The sequence below is a fragment of the Aulostomus chinensis genome, chromosome 5 (assembly GCF_037954235.1).
Source record: "Aulostomus chinensis isolate RoL2024-O1b breed Wild chromosome 5, RoL_Achi_v1.0, whole genome shotgun sequence".
In the NCBI taxonomy this organism is placed as follows: domain Eukaryota; kingdom Metazoa; phylum Chordata; class Actinopteri; order Syngnathiformes; family Aulostomidae; genus Aulostomus; species Aulostomus chinensis.
In genome coordinates, this window is record NC_141324.1 from 8647248 (window position 1) to 8665857 (window position 18610).

General features: G+C 44.5%; 1 protein-coding gene across 1 annotated transcript; it reads left to right on the forward strand.

Annotated features, from left to right (window-relative positions):
• The first annotated feature begins 1530 nt into the window (after window positions 1-1530).
• Window positions 1531-18491, forward strand: oxsr1a (oxidative stress responsive kinase 1a). The gene is made up of 17 exons (XM_086202911.1): window positions 1531-1743; window positions 2324-2436; window positions 3742-3850; window positions 7695-7836; window positions 8455-8510; window positions 9172-9281; window positions 9373-9474; window positions 10077-10210; window positions 10302-10350; window positions 10448-10513; window positions 10673-10795; window positions 11803-11838; window positions 11987-12136; window positions 13012-13117; window positions 13215-13283; window positions 13779-13843; window positions 13922-18491. Exons 1-17 carry the CDS (start codon window positions 1674-1676, stop codon window positions 13994-13996), a joined length of 1575 nt encoding a protein of 524 aa, XP_086059037.1. The 5' UTR covers window positions 1531-1673; the 3' UTR covers window positions 13997-18491.
• The last annotated feature ends 119 nt before the right edge of the window (window positions 18492-18610 follow it).

Consider the following 18610-nt stretch of genomic DNA (forward strand, 5'->3'; position numbering starts at 1 on the left):
AGACACAGATGTTCCAAGAAAAGTGGTTCTGTACAGTCTCAGTCCACCACCGTGACTTTTTTTAAAAGAAATGTGGGGTTTATGTGTGTGGGATTTCGCCAGTAGGATTTTCATACTTGAAAGATTAAGTATGAGATGACGCCTGAGTTTTGATACTGAAGAGGTTTCTGTGAGTGGATTTGGAGCTCAGTCGATTGTTGAAGGATCTCCACGTTTCCTACGTCCTTCAGGAGCAGGAATCAGGGTTCTGTTGTCTCTACACTGCTGGGAAAAGGAACCTACAAAACAGATGTCATATCTTCAGTTCATCACTCCGTGAATATGGAGTCACAGACGGGCCACGAAGAAAATACAGCAACCTGAATGTCCATGGGTACGTGACATTCAACTTGTTCCCATGATCAATCCACCAGATATTATTAGGTCCCATGAGTGTGGGAACATGTCCACTCCACCAATCATGCAATTGCCAGAGTCATCAAATTATCTACACAATTTTCTTTTTGTTTTGATTAATTCATCAGGAACATAACATGTTCTTTACTGTTTAAAAATTTAATCTGTGTTAAGGAGGAGTTTGAAATCATAGAAGTATTAGTAGAATTCCTTTTTATAGAGAGTAAGAAAAAAATAGGTCACAAGATTTAACTTGTTAGTTGTTTTTTTTCCATCCATCCATCTTGTTGAGGGTGGTGGGGGTGGAGCCTATCCCAGCAGCCTTCCCCCTGGACAGGTCACCAGTCCATCGCAGGGCCAACACATAGAGACAGACAACCATTGGCTCTCACAGCCACACCTACGGTCAATTTAGAGTCTGGATTAACCTGGTCCCCTCTTGATGTCTTTGGACTGTGGAGGAAGCTGGAGTACCAGAGAGAACCCAGCAGGAACAGGGAGAACATGGAGACTCACCCAGAAAGACCCCGTGCTGCAGCCGGGGCTCCACCCACAACCTTCTTGCTGGGGGGCCACAGTGAGGACTACTGCTCCACCGTGCCGCCTATTTTTTAATGTATAATAATTAAATTGGTGGAACAAGTCATATATTGTGGCCACAAGTTAACCAAATGTAGAGAACAAATTGTGTTTTGAGGCCACAAAATAAACAAACAGAGGGAAGAAATTGTATCTTGCGGCTCCAAAATATTACTTTTTCTCTATGCAGGCTCATTTTGTCTCTCTTTTGCCGCCATAGGGCTCTGTCGATTTCACAACAAGATCTTGGAAGGACACAATAAATCAGCATAACTTTGACTGGCTACAAATGAGTAAACTCATTGCAGCAGATCCAACAAAAGAGCTGAGAACAACATCAGTGTTACTCCTGGACCGGCGGTGACAGAATCAGCCGCCCCCTACCACATATAGAAGCCATTTGATTCAATTCTAAATTCATAGTTTCACAGTTTCTGGGTCATCTGTATATTTCATGTTTTCCATTTTTTTCTGAGCCGAGTATGCCACACTCAAGATGGCGGCCCGTCTGTTCCGCCTCGTGATGCCTACGTCATACAATGCGTCAGTCGCGCGGTGTGTTGACAGGAACGGCAGGGGTTGACCGCGGAACACCAGGAGCCAGCATCATCGGAGCCGAATGGAGTAATCACAAAGTTCTTAATATTCCAGACAACGTCTTTGTTATTAATTAGACGCGCTGTTCTAACAACGACATTATGGCAGACGAGCAGTCCTCACAACCCTGGTCGATCGATAAGGATGACTACGTTCTCAATGAGGTGATCGGTGAGTAGCTTAGCCTGCTAACGTTAGCTTGCTAGCCTTCCCTGTCTGTTCCAGCGCGGTGTCGGCTGCCGACCAACTGCCACCAGCCAAGAAGCGTTGCAGGACATTGAAGGCCAGTTACAGCCTGTAGCTACACGACTGGAAGCTTGGGAGTTCAGCGGAGTTTCCATGTGACAATGTCAAATTAGTTAACCGACCCTGGAAGTGGCTAAATCGAGACAACCTCTAGCAAGTTAGCGCGAGGCTAAACGGCTAGTTCACGCAAGTTAGCCTACAGTGCGTGAAGATTCGCGAGTGGGTGGTGCTCTATAGCAGATGGTTTACGTCTTCTGGTGAGGCATGCACACCAATCCAGATAACGCCACTGATGATTATGTGCTGGACAGCGGCTCTGACGTGGCACCAAACTGCAGTTTTCTGTGACTGGTGAAATTTGGATGGATGCGATTGCAAATGGCTTCAGTCCACAACTTATTTGTGTTCAGTTGGGACACATTTTACAATTGTTAGTTTGTCTTCCAGCAGTGGCTTCTTGGAAAGACCGATGGAGTTTCATAAACCCTTGATGTGTTCTTCTCAGGCAGTGGAGCCACTGCAGTGGTCCAGGCTGCCTACTGCAAGCCCAGGAAGGAGAAGGTGGCTATCAAACGCATCAACCTGGAAAAATGTCAAACTAGCATGGATGAGCTCCTGGTAAGCAATGTTCCCAAGTGACACACAACATCTGTAGTGTGTGTGTGTGTGTGTGTGTGTGTGTGTGTGTGTTTAATGGGAGGAGTGAGTCAGATCATCCAGAGGAAGATACAAACTTTACAACCACAACCATGAGTAATAGGGCTGGGTGTTCGCTTCACAAAATTTCACGACATCTGACACTCAACAGTCAACTGCTGTTGAATTCCATGACTCATTGCAAAGTTGTCTGCTGCTAATTAACCATGGATAAATCAAATATTTATATGGCAGCTGAAATTTTCTAATAAACGCTGTTAGCTTCAGATTTAACACAAGTACTTACACAAAAAGTATGTGAAGTTTGCCTAAAATTTCTGTACTGTAGAAATGCCGATTTTACCATATTGATAAAACCTTTCTGGGTTTCTGTTTCTGTCTTGCAATACCAAACTGTTTGAGACAATCACTTGTGTGAGATGTAGCAGCGGCACCACAGCAGACAACAGCGCCTCAGTATGTAGCAAGGGAAGGGTAGTTACATGTCACGCGTTATCTACAGTGAAACTGAGATGTGATGCACCAGGATTCAGTTCAGCGAGTGTCACATGGATCAATCTGCTCTTCATTCTCCATGTTGTCATGATGTCACTTCTATGTCCATTTGACAGGCTCAGTTTAACAGAGACGAGCAGTCCATTTGGTCCCATTTACATGATATTTGTGGGAGGAAGAATAAAACTTGATGGGCTAAGGTTTGGCGCCTGCCTGGCAAAGTGAAAAATCAGTAAAAATGGGTATTTGGACACAGATTTGACCCAGTGGAGTCAGAGTTTTATTGGCCGGTTTTCTGACGGAAACCCTGTCACTTCCTTCAAATCCAGGTTGGAACGATTCTGTAGGCTTAATAATTGGAGGGGAAAGTCTTTTGTGTACCATCTAACAATAAAAGCAAGAAATCTCTCTGTCTGTCTTTATCTCAGTCCCCATTCATCTGATCAAAGTGAAACTTGGCCTGTTCTCCATCACGATCCACCTCTTTATCTACCACAGTTTTATGGTGCATTCGTAGTCATGGTGTCACATTAGAGAGATGGCTCTCCTGTAGAATGAATAGTTCTTATCTGCCTCTGTATACTCTTTCACTTATTATTGTACACAACCTCTCCACGTGGTACAAGCATGATATGGTCATCAACGCTAATATCAGAGAGATGACTTGGCTCTGGATCAGTTAATTTCTCTACAACGAGGACAGTTATCGGGTCAGATCATGTAGTCATCATGCCAAGTGCAATATAATGTCGCACATGTGCTTTCCTGCAGAAAGAGATCCAGGCTATGAGCCAGTGCCACCATCCCAACATCGTCTCCTACTACACCTCCTTTGTGGTGAAGGATGAACTGTGGCTGGTGATGAAGCTGCTCAGTGGTGGTAGGTGCTGCTCCGGTTACCTTTGTGTTTGGCTTATCTTCACCTTGACTTTGCTGAGACTTTCATTGTTTTAGTTCCCATTTACTATCTCAAACAAGCTTGCCTTTGCACCTTGATTTATGTTTGGATTACGTCTAGTAGAAGCTCGTGAACACGTTGCCTCAATATTAAGTTGTGGTTTTGTCCTCAGACCGTTACTCAATGATGTGTCTTGAAAATCTGGGTCCAGAGTTTTGATTAGTATAAAGCAGAGGTGAAGGGGTATTAGTTGTCAATAGGGTTGTCCAATCCTGTTAAATGGAGGTCACTGATTTATGATCCAGTTGTGCAAAGAACTGGAGGAGTAACATCACCGATGGGCGGCAGACGGAGAAGTTGAGTTAGTGGCGAATAAAAGCACCAAGATGCAAATAAGAAAAGATACAATGCAAATAAAAGCCACGTTGGAAGCGGCCCAAGTCTCGCTAGTCAAGTACTTGGCCTGGGTTGGGCTGCTTTTATAAAACTGTTAATGTCGCGACGTGACTGTGCTTTTCAGTGTGTTGGAAAGGTTTGATATTAAGCTAAGTATGTATGCTAGTGCCGCTAATGCACCTCGCCAGTCCTCGTTAACGGCAGCTTTTGCAAACGCTGTGAAATAAAAGCATGGCTTCCATTTTACATAGTAGAGGAGGGTGCAACCCTATTACATTACAAAACTGATATTAAATGTTGATAGGCAATTCAGTCGCGTTTGGAAAATACAACTGCGATTCGTCTGGTCAGTGGCTGATGAAGAATCTGACTGCCTATGGAACGGAACCCCCACGATGTCTGTGATTGGGTTCAGCATATGTTCGAGACACATAGTCAGAATCAGAATGCTTTATTCCTCCCAAGGGAAATTCTGTTCGTCACAGTGCTCCACTCAACAACAAACAGGGAATGAAGAGAAAAACGCATAGTGACAAGTGTCAGAACCTGAGTTTCTTTGGCCTTATTTTGATGCGCATTGTGAAGTGTTGTTTTACCAAACGTTGATGAAAACAGCAAAATTCCTTAAAAAAAACCCTCCTCTTTCACAAAAAAGTTTTTACCTCTGCTTGAGTTTTGTTTTTGTTTTCTTTTGAAAAAGGGTAAAGGTACAAAATTTGTGACAGAAATACCTAGTGATGCGTAGAGTACATGGCTTGTTTCTTAGTGGCTTGTTAACACAAAAATTCTGTAAATTTGGCCCGTCCTCCAGGACTCAACGGCACCAAAAGCTAACACTCAGCGCCCCTGACGACATCGACATCCCACCCGGCCCTACAGTCACTTACTGCTGGCTAGCACGTGCTTAACGCCGGCTAGGACAAATATTTGGTGTTGCCACCTACCTGTCCAAGTGGTTGCAGGCCAATTCAGCATCACTCCTCATCCCCAGCCTCTCCTTTGGGCTTCCTTTTCTTCACTGCTCCGTCCTCTCTCTAAGCTTTGATGTCATTTTAAACTCAAGTTATTGAACAGTTTTTTTCTTGGCTCCGCCTACTTGGATACTCCTACGAATGGGCTAATGACTCAGGACAGAGAGTTTTTCTGTATTTGGTGTACTCTGAAGTAATATGAACCATTGACATTTGGCTGGCTTGGCGAAACAGTTGACTGTTGGGGATCAGATAAGACCATATTGATCCTAGAAAGGCATCTAGAACGAGATGGGGTCCTACTTTGTTGTACGTTTTGTCGAAAGCTGGGCACTTCAGGGGTTTTAAGATTCAGACTGATTTTTATATCTGGTTGCATCATGCATGAGAAGGGAATCAATATTCAGACAGGGTTACCCAATGGAAACTGATGTGGAACACTTTGGAGTGAGAAAAACAAAACAAAAGCAGAAGGCCAAGTTATTCCAGATGTGAAACTGTTTGGTTGATGGAGGCTTGGTCACCGGGGTGGTTGAGCGAGAACTGAAGGAAGTTTAAGCCTACAGTTTCAGTTTAGGCTAGCTAACATTAGCCTTAACAGTTACAATGTTTCCTGTTGCTTGGCCCTGTCAGTTGGACTGGTTTCTCATTGGCTGTTGTGGTTCGGTTCTGAAAGTACTAATTTAATATCCTGATTTAAAAACCTAAATATTTGCATGACAGGGAAAGAAAATGCACCTTCTGTGTGCAGTAGATCACTTTCTTTGCTTGTTATTCAAAAGTTCCTGCCACCCTTACAACACCTGAACCTGTGTGTGTGTGTGTGTGTGTGTGTGTGTGTGTGTGTGTGTGTGTGTGTGTGTGTGTGTATCTAAATATTTTCATGTTTGAAGGGGGATGAGGACAATTATTTGATGATTGGTAATTGTTGAGTTGTCGTGAGGACTCTTGATCACTTGAAGGTCCATCGATGAAAGGAGGCTGTGTTGTGTCATCCTGTTACGATGCTGGAGCAGTGAGACGTCCTACCATCAGGGGACATAGTTAACTAGTTTAGGAGACAGAGGAAGACACAGAAATACTCTGCTCCCCACTAGCTGCTGCTGCTAACGTAAGCATAGAGAAGTTTGGTGTGGACAGTTTTAATGGAAAATGAGGAAGTTCATTGTAAACACTGCAAAACCGTCTGTAAGTACAACACAACGACGACCCCAATGATGCACAACTTGAACCCATCCCTGGTTCAAGTTGATGCTCGCTCAAGGGAATTTCTTTACTGACCATCCCTAGTTGGAGTTTATGGTTGGATCTGTGAGCAGCCCTGTTTCTTGCCAGCTTGAGTAATGAAAGGCCCTGCTCATAAAAGACCCTCTATTTTGATGACAGGTTTGGGTCACATGACGCATTATCAACCAACCATGATTTTGTTATACTGCTCAGCTTTGTACTGTAAAAGTATTAAAGGTTATGATATATATGTATTATGTGTATATTTAACCGTGTGTGTGTGTGTGTGTGTGTGTGTGTGTGTGTGTGTGTGGAGAGAGAGATATATAGATAGATTTAAAATAGAATATGTATTCTCTCATGATATCATGTCCTTTCCACAGCAGTTCTCCCACTGCTCTGTCTCCTTGGTACATCGCCAACTGTTGGCTGGTGATCCTGGAAATGATGTTCTCCCATCATCTGACAAAAGCTTTATCATTTGTGAAAGGGGGAAATTTGTAATGAAAATGAGTATCACCATTAGTAATAAAGAAATAAAAAAGTGTTGTGAATATATGAGTAATTTCCAGAGGGCTTGTGGTGTTTTGACCTCTGGTACTGCATAAGTTAGTATTAATATGCGGGAGTCCTGTTTTGTTTGTAGTTGTGGGACGAAGGCACAGACATGCATGTGGGTGACGTGACGCACGTTCTCGGCGATGCTTTCATAATAATGCGCATATCTGCAGGTGTTGGTAACTCTCCAAGATCTGGAACAACGTGCTAACAATGGCAGGAACTCAAGATTTTTCCACTTGGGTGTGCTGCAGACCCAGTCCCCAAAAATAAGCAGGTCACATTAACAGCATCAAAATGTGTTTGTTTGTCCTGGAGTTTTAACGTTAGGAATTGTGAGAAGGGTGAATTGTCTCTGGAAATTCATATCCATTTATTGCTGTCGGATGTTATCCTTGATGAAAGTTTGAGTTTACTCAGCCCTCAAGCTGGTTGCTAAGAGCCAGCTTAGGTGAGTAATCCACCATCATCAGGCTTGTTTGTCTTGCTGAGGTTTAGCTTTAGCAATGGTGCCTTGCGCCATGTTGACTTCGGGCGTTTATAGGCATTGTCTAGTTTATCAAGGGCTCAGGAAACCAGAGCAAACTTCACCAGATAAATGCTCCATATTTGTCTTCAGCTTCTCCCCGTGCACAGTCAGCATGTTGCGTGACAATCCTCCACCCTTCCCTCAGGCTCAGTGCTGGACATCATCAAGCACATCATCTCTCGAGGGGAGCACAAGACGGGAGTGTTGGACGAGGCCAGCATCGCCACCATCCTGAAGGAAGTGCTAGAGGGACTGGAGTACCTTCACAAAAACGGGCAGATTCACCGGTGAGGTGCCAGTCAGTGCTGAAGCGAGGCTGCGTGGCGGCGCCTTGTCATTGCTGTACATTTAGCGCCATGGCTCCTCCCGTGATCTAGTGCTCCCTCTGACACAGAGCCTTTCATGTCAGCACAAGCGTGTGTGGCTTGAACTAGACCTCGTTCCCTCAATAATTAACATGATGAAAATGCATAATTGAGGAGGTTTAGTTTACATAGAAATTCCTCCTTGGAACACACGTAACCGTCACAGTAGAAGTGAGTGGAGTAGAACTGCCTCTCTTCATTCTCTGGGCTGTGTTCTATGACAAGGTTCCAATCAACAGACGAATACTGATCATTCTAACAAACAGATCGTCAGAATATTTTATGAGAGGAAGGAAAGATGCGATTTTGTGAATGAAACCTATGAGAGGTTCCACTTTAAGGAGACGGGGAAGGTGTGAACTGGGCGCCGTTGCGTAAATCCACTCCCTTTTTTATACGTCAACTGAATGTTGATTGAAGGGAAGCCCTTCAAGGGTGTCGCTCTCGTGGCTTCATTCTTTTGCAGAGCAGCCTAGCGAGTCATCAGCTGGGCTCTCACTGACTTGTTTGTCCTCTTATCTGTCCTCTCCTCGTGCACAGCGACCTGAAAGCTGGAAACATTCTTCTTGGGGACGATGGCTCAGTGCAAATCGCTGGTACGTTGTTTCACTTTCCTCTCGTCTCATGATTTTCAACAGAGCTCAGCCGTGACCACTCGCCTTCACAGCAGCTCCAGAAGCACATTTCCTATTCAGTTCCTCCACTTAAATGTCAGCAAATTCCTTATGTAAAGATTTTTATACCAGGAACCAAGATGACCAGTGAGCAGGTGAAATGTGACCATAAAATATTTGATTCGGCGCAAGAAATTAACAGGACAACAGGGAAACAAGGCACAAGACTGAACTGTGTATGATTTAAGAGTTAGAGAAGTCCTCACCCCAAACATAGAGCATGGCAAATGATATTTCTGCTCCAGTGTTGTTTTAGTAACCAGATTCCATGACCTAGTGACCACGTTAGTTGCTTCTAGTGAACTTGTAACTAATATCAGGAAAAACATATCCCGATATTCTGTGTCAGTGACATTTCTGCTGCCAGGTTCCTCTCAAACGATTGTGGGATCGCTGGAAACCGAGATTCATAAGCACATGATGTGACTTGATGGCTGGTAGCTCCACTATGGAGGATAGGAATGTGAACCAATGCTGGTGGTCACTGTTGGCTTTTATTGCTGATGGATACAAAGGCTAAACTGCATTATGTGAATTTTAGGCGACATCTCACTTTTTTCTTCCTCGCACCTGTGTTCACCAGACTTTGGTGTGAGTGCCTTTCTAGCAGCAGGCGGAGACATGACCAGGACCAAGGTTCGGAAGACCTTTGTGGGGACGCCGTGCTGGATGGCCCCTGAGGTCATGGAGCAGGTGGGAGGCTTGACTGACAGACAATAGATGGAAGTCTCTTTTCATGTGTTACCACTTCTTAAAAAAAATCTGTTGTGCCTTTCCTCCACAGGTCCGTGGCTATGACTTCAAAGCTGACATCTGGAGCTTTGGGATAACTGCCATTGAGCTGGCCACCGGGGCTGCACCCTATCACAAATACCCACCCATGAAGGTAGCTGTGCTTGAGTTAATGAGCCTCTTGTTTGTTAGTAGTCTCCAGCCCCTGGGAACTGCTGTAATAAGACAAGTTTAGAGAGTTATGGCTACAAGATGAAAGTAGGTCATCTGTTTTGAAACCCTTCAGTCGGTGCGCACGGCAATAACAGGATGGTGCGGGACAGTATGGCTGCATCCCACATTGATTCCCGATGCTACCTGCAAGGGCTTGAGGATGACAGTGAAGCCACTAAAGCTTTGCCTCTCTGGTGACTGGTGATTTAAAAAGTCTGCATTGTTTGAGGATTTTCAACCCAACTTCAGTGAAATGATAGCAAATTGAGTGCGTTTTAATATTTAAAACCAGAACTACGACTGTAAGAGCTTGATTGTTGTTGTTGATTGTTGTCCTTTGCAAATGCTAAAAACTTGTGTTCCCATGCCTGCTACTTGCTGCCCTGCTCTCACTGTGCTGAAGCATCTGGATCGTAGCAAAAGAAGCCGACGTCTGGAATTCTGAATCATTTGTTCCTGTCAAGCCCGTTTGCTTTGAGGGTGATGTGTGTGTGTGTGTGTGTGTGTGTGTGTGTGTGTGTGTGTGTGTGTGTGTGTGTGTAGGTGCTGATGCTGACTTTGCAGAACGACCCTCCTTGTCTGGAGACAGGAATAACAGACAAGGAAATGGTTAAGAAGTATGGCAAGTCCTTCAGGAAGATGATCACCCTGTGTTTACAGAAAGATCCTGAAAAAAGGTCTGCTGCCAAACCATCTTTGAAATGTCCTCTTTGCTTTGACCGTTGTTTTAAGAACACGCTGATGGGCCTCGTGTCTTTAATCTTTTAGGCCTACTGCAGCTGAGCTGCTCAAGCACAAATTCTTCACAAAAGCCAAGGTAAGCTGCCATGTCATAAAAATAACCGGAAAATATTTGGCATCTTTCTGAGAAGATTTGTTATCAACCCTGTGTGAAATGTCTGTCCCTCTTACAGAACAATGAGTACCTGCAGGAGAAGCTCCTCCAGAAAGGTCCCACAATATCAGAGCGATCAAAAAAGGTTGGACTCTTGCAGAAGTTCATTGTTTACTGTTTTGCCGTTCACTGCAGCGCTGCCTTGTCAAGGCTCAGTTTGCTGCCGTTGTGCCGGGATTCGCTGGATCCCACTGAATGGTCTGACATACTGTAACAGGATGTGTGTTGCAACTGACCTGTGTAGGTGAGACGTGTGCCAGGATCCAGTGGCCGTCTCCACAGGACGGAGGACGGCGGCTGGGAGTGGAGCGACAACGAGCTGGATGAGGAGAGCGAGGAAGGCAAAGCTGCTGTGGCAGCTCTGAGAGTAAGACTTAATGTTTGCCTCCAACAGGTTTACTCTGTACTAATCTTTCCGACCAGCAGGTGGTGCTGTAACTGTTCTGATCATGTAGTATTTGAGGGAGTTTGCGATTGTTGAGTCCTGTCAAAGGAGTGTCTACTTTTTGCTGCTTCAAGGCCCACCTATTTAAAAAAAATCATTTTGGCTGATCTCTTTTATTCTTTTCTAACAACCAGGCGCCATACAGCATTAAACAGCTGGGAATCCAACAGTTTCTATAAAAACTACCAGGAACTACAATATTTTATGGGTGTGTGCTTCAAGAGCTTTTCTGTTTTTCACCACAGCACAGCGTTAGCTAGCCCAACTGAGCGTCACAGATTGATGATGTTTCAAGATGGTAGTTTCTCACTTAAATATTTGTGTTAAATTCTTACAGTTTGAGTAGATATTTTTTCAATCATATTTTATTCTTGTTATTCTCTTTTTTTTAAACTGTAATTCTCCTCGCTAAGTCAGCTTCAACTTGAAAGCGTTTCCTGGTGCAGCAGGGGCTGGTGGCCCAGCGCTGGGGGATCAACTCTGCCATAACCTGATCAGACGGGTTTAGTGTCTGATGACGCTTCCTGTTGGAACATCAGTGTTTGTTTACGGGATTCTCACGTGCAGCTCTCGCTTCGGGATATTGATTATGTCATTACTGTAAGAAAATTCCACTTTGGCTCACCTAACGGGTAAATAGCGATGGGATTTAATGTTTCTCAACCCAGCAGGACTCATTCTTCCAAAGAGTGTGTGTTAGCTCAGCTCAACCCTCACAGATTATTCGTTCCAATGATTTTCTTAATTCCTGTCCGGTTGTGGGCTTTTACTTTCCTGTCTTCCTGACTGTGATGTCATTGAAACGTCACCTGTGTTTAATGCCACCTTGTTCTCAAATCCTGTCATACTCCTGCTAGTCTGTGCGTTCGGTGAATAAAAACAAATTGCATGTGTTTAATCCTGACAATCTTGTCATGTCCATTCTGCAGTCACCCAGAGTGAGGGACGGGTCCCAGAACTTGGAGGTGAGTCCACTTGTGATGGACATGACCTGCCAATCTTGATTCATGACACAGCGATCTGCATGTCTGTCTGACTTGTGGGGTTTGGGTTTTTTTACACCTTTCAAGTGAGACCGAGAACTCCCCTCACTTTACTTGCTGTGCCTCTTAGATTTTTCCCCCAGCAGATGGCTCCACAGGACACCTCCAGCCTCCCGGTCCAGCAATTGAGACCCCCCCGAATGTGGTACCAGCTGGAGACGAAGCTCCACCGCAGGCTCCCGCTCAAACAACGAGCCCCTCACATGCACCCCCTGCTCAGGTGAAAACAAGTTCTGCCTGTGGCGGCGGGCTGACACCATTCAGGATGGTACTGGACTGTAAAGCTAACATCCAGAACAGCTTTGAAAATGTTAAACATAATGAACAGCTGAATAACACACATCTGTCAATCATTATTACCGTAAATTCTGGACGATAGAGCGCACCGTTATGTAAGCCGCAGATGCTTATTTTAGGGAAAAAATCAACTTTGTACACGTATAAGCCGCACCGGTAAATAAGCCGCGGTGCACGGTGGAAACACCTCGACCGCCCGTTCTCTGCGCGTTGACCCAGTCTTCCAGAGTGTTTTCAAGTCCGGGCCATCTGCTATGATGACCTCTGAAACCTTTTGTCGTCTTTTTGCATTGGGTCAGTTCGTCATGTTGCCGCCTCCAGCGTCTCACCATCGATTTGTTTATGCCAAACTTACGTGCTGCAGCTCTATTTCCATCTTTAACCGCCAGATTGATTGCCTTTAACTTGAAAGCTGCATCATAAGCATTCCTTCTTCTGCTCTCCATCTTGAGGGTGAGTACAAATGACTGAAAATATCGTGTGATGCTCTTTTTACACTGCACCGCAGCATGGACTGGACGCTCCAAGTACAGTACTTAGAGAAATTACCATAACATTTGGCCAGGAATTTCCCTAAGTACGGTACTTGGAGCTACCATCAGGAACAATGGGAATTACTGCCCGCTGCCGCTGCCCGCCACACCCCAGGGTGAAGGTAAAATCCTCGTATAAGACGCACCGGAGTATAAGCCGCGGGGCATGGAGCGTCGAAAAAAAGTCGCAGCTTATAGTCCAGAATTTACGGTATGCTGTTTGTTCTTCATTTCATTCAGTAGCGCCTTTACTGTGCTGTTGCAGGATCCGACTGCAGCGAGTGCCAACGTCCCCATCAGCCTGGTCCTGAGACTAAGGAACCCCAAAAAAGAACTCAATGATATCCGCTTTGAGTTCATGCCTGGCCGAGGTAGGAGGAGTCAGCCAGCTTGTTCTTTACTTTTGGATGCTGACAAGCCTTGGCCTCGTGTACTCGTCTCTAAATTCTTCTCCACGTGTCTTGTCAGACTCTGCAGATGGAGTTTCCCAGGAGTTGGTCTCAGCAGGGCTGGTCGATGGGAGAGACTTGGTCATCGGTAAGTACGACCAGAAGCATGTGGAATTTTTAGTTTAGAGAAATTCCTGAAGCCCTAAAGGTGGCTGATCCTCTCAGCTGACTGCTGCACTTCCTTGTGGAAAAGCCTCAGTACACTGGTAACACAAGGCGGGATTCATCCACTTCTTTAATTTGTATTTTCAGTTTGTAAAAAAACCCAGGAGAACCACTGAGAACCCCGACCAACGCTCCATTCATTCACAGCAGCACATGGAAACATGCAGACGTTTGCACGTTCTTTTGCCAAGTTTTTGACAATTTGGTTGAACTTAATGATGCATTTGGATGGAACCTGGTAATTTTTGACTAACCAATGTACGAAAGCATGCAAAAAGTGCTGATGCAGCATATATGGTGGTCCTGATTTGCCTCATGTGGTTCCAGAAAACATGAATTCCTGTTTTTTTGTTTTCCACTGGCCAGGAGGAGAAAGTCTTGTGCTTTTTAATGATCATTTCTCTTATCTCCTCCATAGTTGCTGCCAATTTGCAAAAGATTGTCGATGATCCTAATACTAACAAAAATGTAACCTTCAAACTGGTAAGTGCGCTAACGGAACCCTTTCGATAATACTTTTCCACGCATGATCAGCTATTTAGTTGTTCCCATTCTTTCCAGGCATCCGGTGTGGAAGAGTCTGAAATTCCTGACGACATTAAACTCATTGGATTTGCGCAGCTGAGCATCAGTTAAGTCGAGCGGCAGGCAGCGAAAGACAGCAACTAATGGTATTGCACAGCTGCGTTGTCATAAGTTCCGAGACACCACTTCTGCCAAAGAGGAGGAGGAGGAGCAAGAGGAGCATGAGGACGAGGAGACTTGAAGCAGGCAGGAGTGTGACACTACTGCAGGACGCACGAGGACCACATTGAGAAGGCGCTCAGTTCATCACAGAAAACACACTTGAAACGTTTACAGTGCGCTTACAAATGGGAGAAGAGATGCAATCAACTATATCAACTCCTCATTTCTTTTGTTTCCCCCCATCTTCTTGGGTTTTTTTCTTTGTTTGTTTGTTTTGTTTTTCCTTTATCCATAAGCACAACCCAACCCATTTCCTGCCAGTACTGGAAGTGATGCCTTTCTTTGTTTTGTTTTAATAAACTGTGCCACAAAACTCACAAGAGTGTCGTGCCACCTTGAAATGGCACTTTATACTACACTGAATTTGACAAGTGTAAATTCAGCCTTAGTTCTATAGGTAACGTTAGATTTTACCAATGCAATTGATGAAAAATTGAGTCTGTGATTATTGCGTCTATTAAATGTTTCCACGATCCCTCTGAAGAAGAAGTGAAACAGGTTCGAGCATAGATGTAGTCCATTCAGTAAATTCTTACACAGGGCAGTTGAAAGCAGCCCCCCCCCCCCCCAGTCTCAGTGTCTTGTGGTTTCGTCAAACACAACCAAAGATATTAGGCTCAGATTGCACTGCTGAAATCACTCAAATACCCACAATGCTTCAGTGCCCCATAACTGCAGTGGCAACACTTTGTCAGAGAACGTTTCCCTGAATTATTGGAAGTGAAGTCGAGACCTGCCTGATCTTCTTATACTATGCAATAGTTGTTTTGTGTTCACCGCATGTGACTGCTGGTTGCCAATAGTATTTCTCCATTGGTTGACTTTTTGTGCTTGTTCCTCGTTGGTATTCATGAGGTGTCACCCAGCAAAACAGCCACCTACAAAAATAACTTTGATTGTTAAACCAAATTTTTGAAAAGAAAATTCCTCGACAGGCCTCTATTGGTAATAACGCCTCTTTTCTTTGCTCTTTTGACCAAGTTCAAGGGTTGATGTAGCCTGTTAGCATGTCAAAGCTCCAACAACGTCCTGAATGCTGGTGTAGCTGCTTGTTTTCCATGCTGACACTTGATGAACATCTATAGAGGTTTGCATGCTAAGAGAAACAGGGAATGCTAAAAGGAGCAGTTCACCTAAATTATAAAATATGTGCTCTCAGTTTACATCAGTGGCATTCTGCCATGGAGTCGGTCTCCACGGACCCCAGACTCTTGGCCGTGAATGTAATTTAGGCTTCTTGACCTTTCCAGTGGGTTGAACAATTCAAAGTAACGTGCACTGTTAGAATGTGAGACTTGAGACCACACTATGTATGTATGGATGGTGATCTTCTGTTTCCCTCTAGCGCCATGATGTGGGTTGTATTTCAGTAAATCTCTGAAAAGTGATTGGATGAATTGAATCCACAGATTCATGTTGTCCCCCAAAGTTTAGTCTATAAACGCTTTCCGCTCGTCAAGACCCACCAGGATGCTCGCCGAGTTTTTGATGCTGTGGGCAGAGCTGGAAAAAAACTCTCTCATTTTAAAATCAGAAGTGTGGATGTGTCCCTGTAACACTGTCCTACCAGCAACACTGGCATGGTAGGACGGTCCGGCTCAGTCGCTGAAGAGATGGCCTTGAAAATTTGTCACGTTTGAAGCAAAACCCGTGATTTGGTTGAGAACCAACAATGCCCAGGACATCCAGCTTGAATGTTCTAGAAAGCTCCCTTAGGTTTGCCACGTCTTCCATTTGTTCGGCTATGGAAGATCATTTGGAGTGTAGGTGAAGTCTGCTGAGGCCTGGACATCATGTAAGGGAGTTGGGGTTTTTTGGTGGCTGCCTTCCGCGCAGCTGCCTGGTGTTCAGAAGTTCTGTAGACGGATCTCTACATGTGCTCTTTGAGATTATCCTCAGATTCATGGCTTCGATGAATAAACGTCCCACCCAGCACCATTGCCGCATTGCCATGATTTATCATGACTAAATACCTGCAAATGTCGCCATTCCCATCAGTCTTTGCTGTCATTGGAGCATTTTCATCAGGTCTTAGTGATACTGACCCAAAAGTGGTGACTGCCTTTCATGTAGTCACATATAGGAGTCTCTAAGACATGAAGCCACCCACCCACGAATGCAGTAAGAGCCAGCCATGTGTATTTACCTCCGAGCTCATGGCGCCCATAGACTCCTACTGCATATAACACCAAAGATGTCCTCTTACAAACTTTCAAACGCATCACCTGGTGTAACCCGCATCACCTGGTGTAACCCGCATCACCTGGTGTAACCCACATCACCTGGTGTAACCCGCATCACCCGGTGTAACCCGCATCACCTGGTGTAACCCACATCACCTGGTGTAACCCACATCACCTGGTGTAACCCACATCATCTGCAGCCAGCTGTGTGCCCAGTAATCCACAAACACACAGAGTAGAAGGCTTCCAGTGTGGCACTTGTTCACGGGGGTGCGTTCCGTTGACCCGCCTCACTGGTGCTTGCTCACGGTAGCTGTGGATTACCGAGTGCACGGCTGGATGATTCACTTGAGAGTTTGCAAACTGACATTTTTAGATAACTTTGCTGTTTGTAGCTGGTGGCCATGGGGGGCAATCAGCGTCAAGCTAAATCCATCTAGCTGGCTCTTTCTGCACTCTGAAGTTACAAAGAAGTGATGCAGGAGGGGGAGAACGTCATTGAGAGCTAAAGCAGCATAATTGTAAACAACATAGCATTTTTGGGTGAAGTATTGGTTTAACTTTAGCATGCTAACCGCATGGGCAGAGCCTCACAAAGCTACTAGCATCCATGTAGACTTAAGGTGCATTTTCCAGTGCTTTTAGCGCTCCAAACCACAATTACCTTCATGACCATTTTGAAAAAAATTTGGGTGGACTGACCCTTTAAAATCTCCCCGGAGCCACGTCTTTATTAATCAGGCAAGTGCTTTTGACCTTACCGTGACCTCTGCTTCTAATCATTTCCCCATCAGTCACTGTCGTCACTCCCAGCGTTGCTTTATGGTTGTCCCGTACCACTTGCAAGGGCTGTGACGTAGCTCCGAGTTCAGGTACTGATGTGAGCAATGGTGTGTGTAAAGATGTTGTAACTGTACGTTTGATCATGGCAACTCCATGCACTGTCACAAACATCATGACGTTTGTATGTAATGATGTGGATGCGATGACTGTTAAAGTGCACGTGTCGGACAAAAGGAACATTTCACTTGTAAATAAGGAAAACAGATGAACGCCACTCCTCTTCATCGGTTCACAGTTTGGTTTCCCACGGTTGGCCTTCCTCACTAATCGTGCACAAATGATTCGTTCAATTGGCACCTTATTGATATGTTAATATTTTGGAATTACATGTCGTGATATGCAGTTTTTTTTCCCCCTCACTGAAACCTGCCTACATCTAATGGATAAACATAGTCTTAGGTTGAAGTTGCAGGTTGTGTGTGTGTGTGTGTGTGTGTGTGTGTGAGAGTGAGAGTGAAAGAGAGAGAGATGACATGATAAAAATGATCATCAAGGCTTTAAGGTGCAAGTCACTGTAGATTTTCTTCATTTCTTTCCCTGTCATTGTTTACTCATCAAAACCCACCATTCTGCCTCTTCACAGGCCCCCTGAATGAATATCAGTTTAATCAAATGATCGGCAGGTTTTCTTTTTAACTTTTTTTTTTTTTTTACGGATCACCACATATTTAAAAAAAAAAAAAAGGAAATTACTTAATCAAAATAGATTCATCAAGAAATGCTAATTTGAAATGGAACTTTGTGATAACATACAAGAGGTCTCCTGACAAATTCTGGTTGTTAAATGTCGACGAAATGATTTTTGGTAGTCGAATAAAGTCACACGGTGGAGTACAAAGACCGAGGGCCGTGTTTGATTGCTGTGGGTTGCCGATACCTCACGTCAGCCGTCAGAGCAGGAGGTTAGATTTGGTTCTGACGATCGCTTGCTCACCAAACATTCACCCAATGCCTAAAATCAGACGGGTTCGCTCATCATCTGCTGCGTCAAAATGGGTTTCGAGGGATTCTGAGGAGAGTTTGGATCCTTGGGTCGCAAGTTTGTGCCGCAGTGACATCCAGCTACTGGCCGGCAGCTCCAAACTTAGCACAGTTCAGGGAGGCATTGCCATAATTTGGGCCTAATTTCATGTTAAATCCCATTAACTGAGCCAAGATAAACAGCACGTTCTCTTTTTATTGCTACATTGTTGTGTTTAGAACTTTTGCATTCATCAAAATTCTTTGGATATCTTTTCATTTTGTACATTATGCCTGAAACTTTTGAACAACACAGCCTAAGAGGAGTTTGGAAAGTTTTTGATTTTGCAAAATTTTGCGCCACTGCGCCACCTATGGCAGACTTGGTACAGTAGGTCCTTGGTAATGTTTGGACCAGTTTTCATGTTCAAAGAGCACTTCCTGTTTCTACTGTAACTTACAGGAAGTAGTTTGGATATAACTTTTGCAGTTTTTATGATAAAATCATTTTATTATT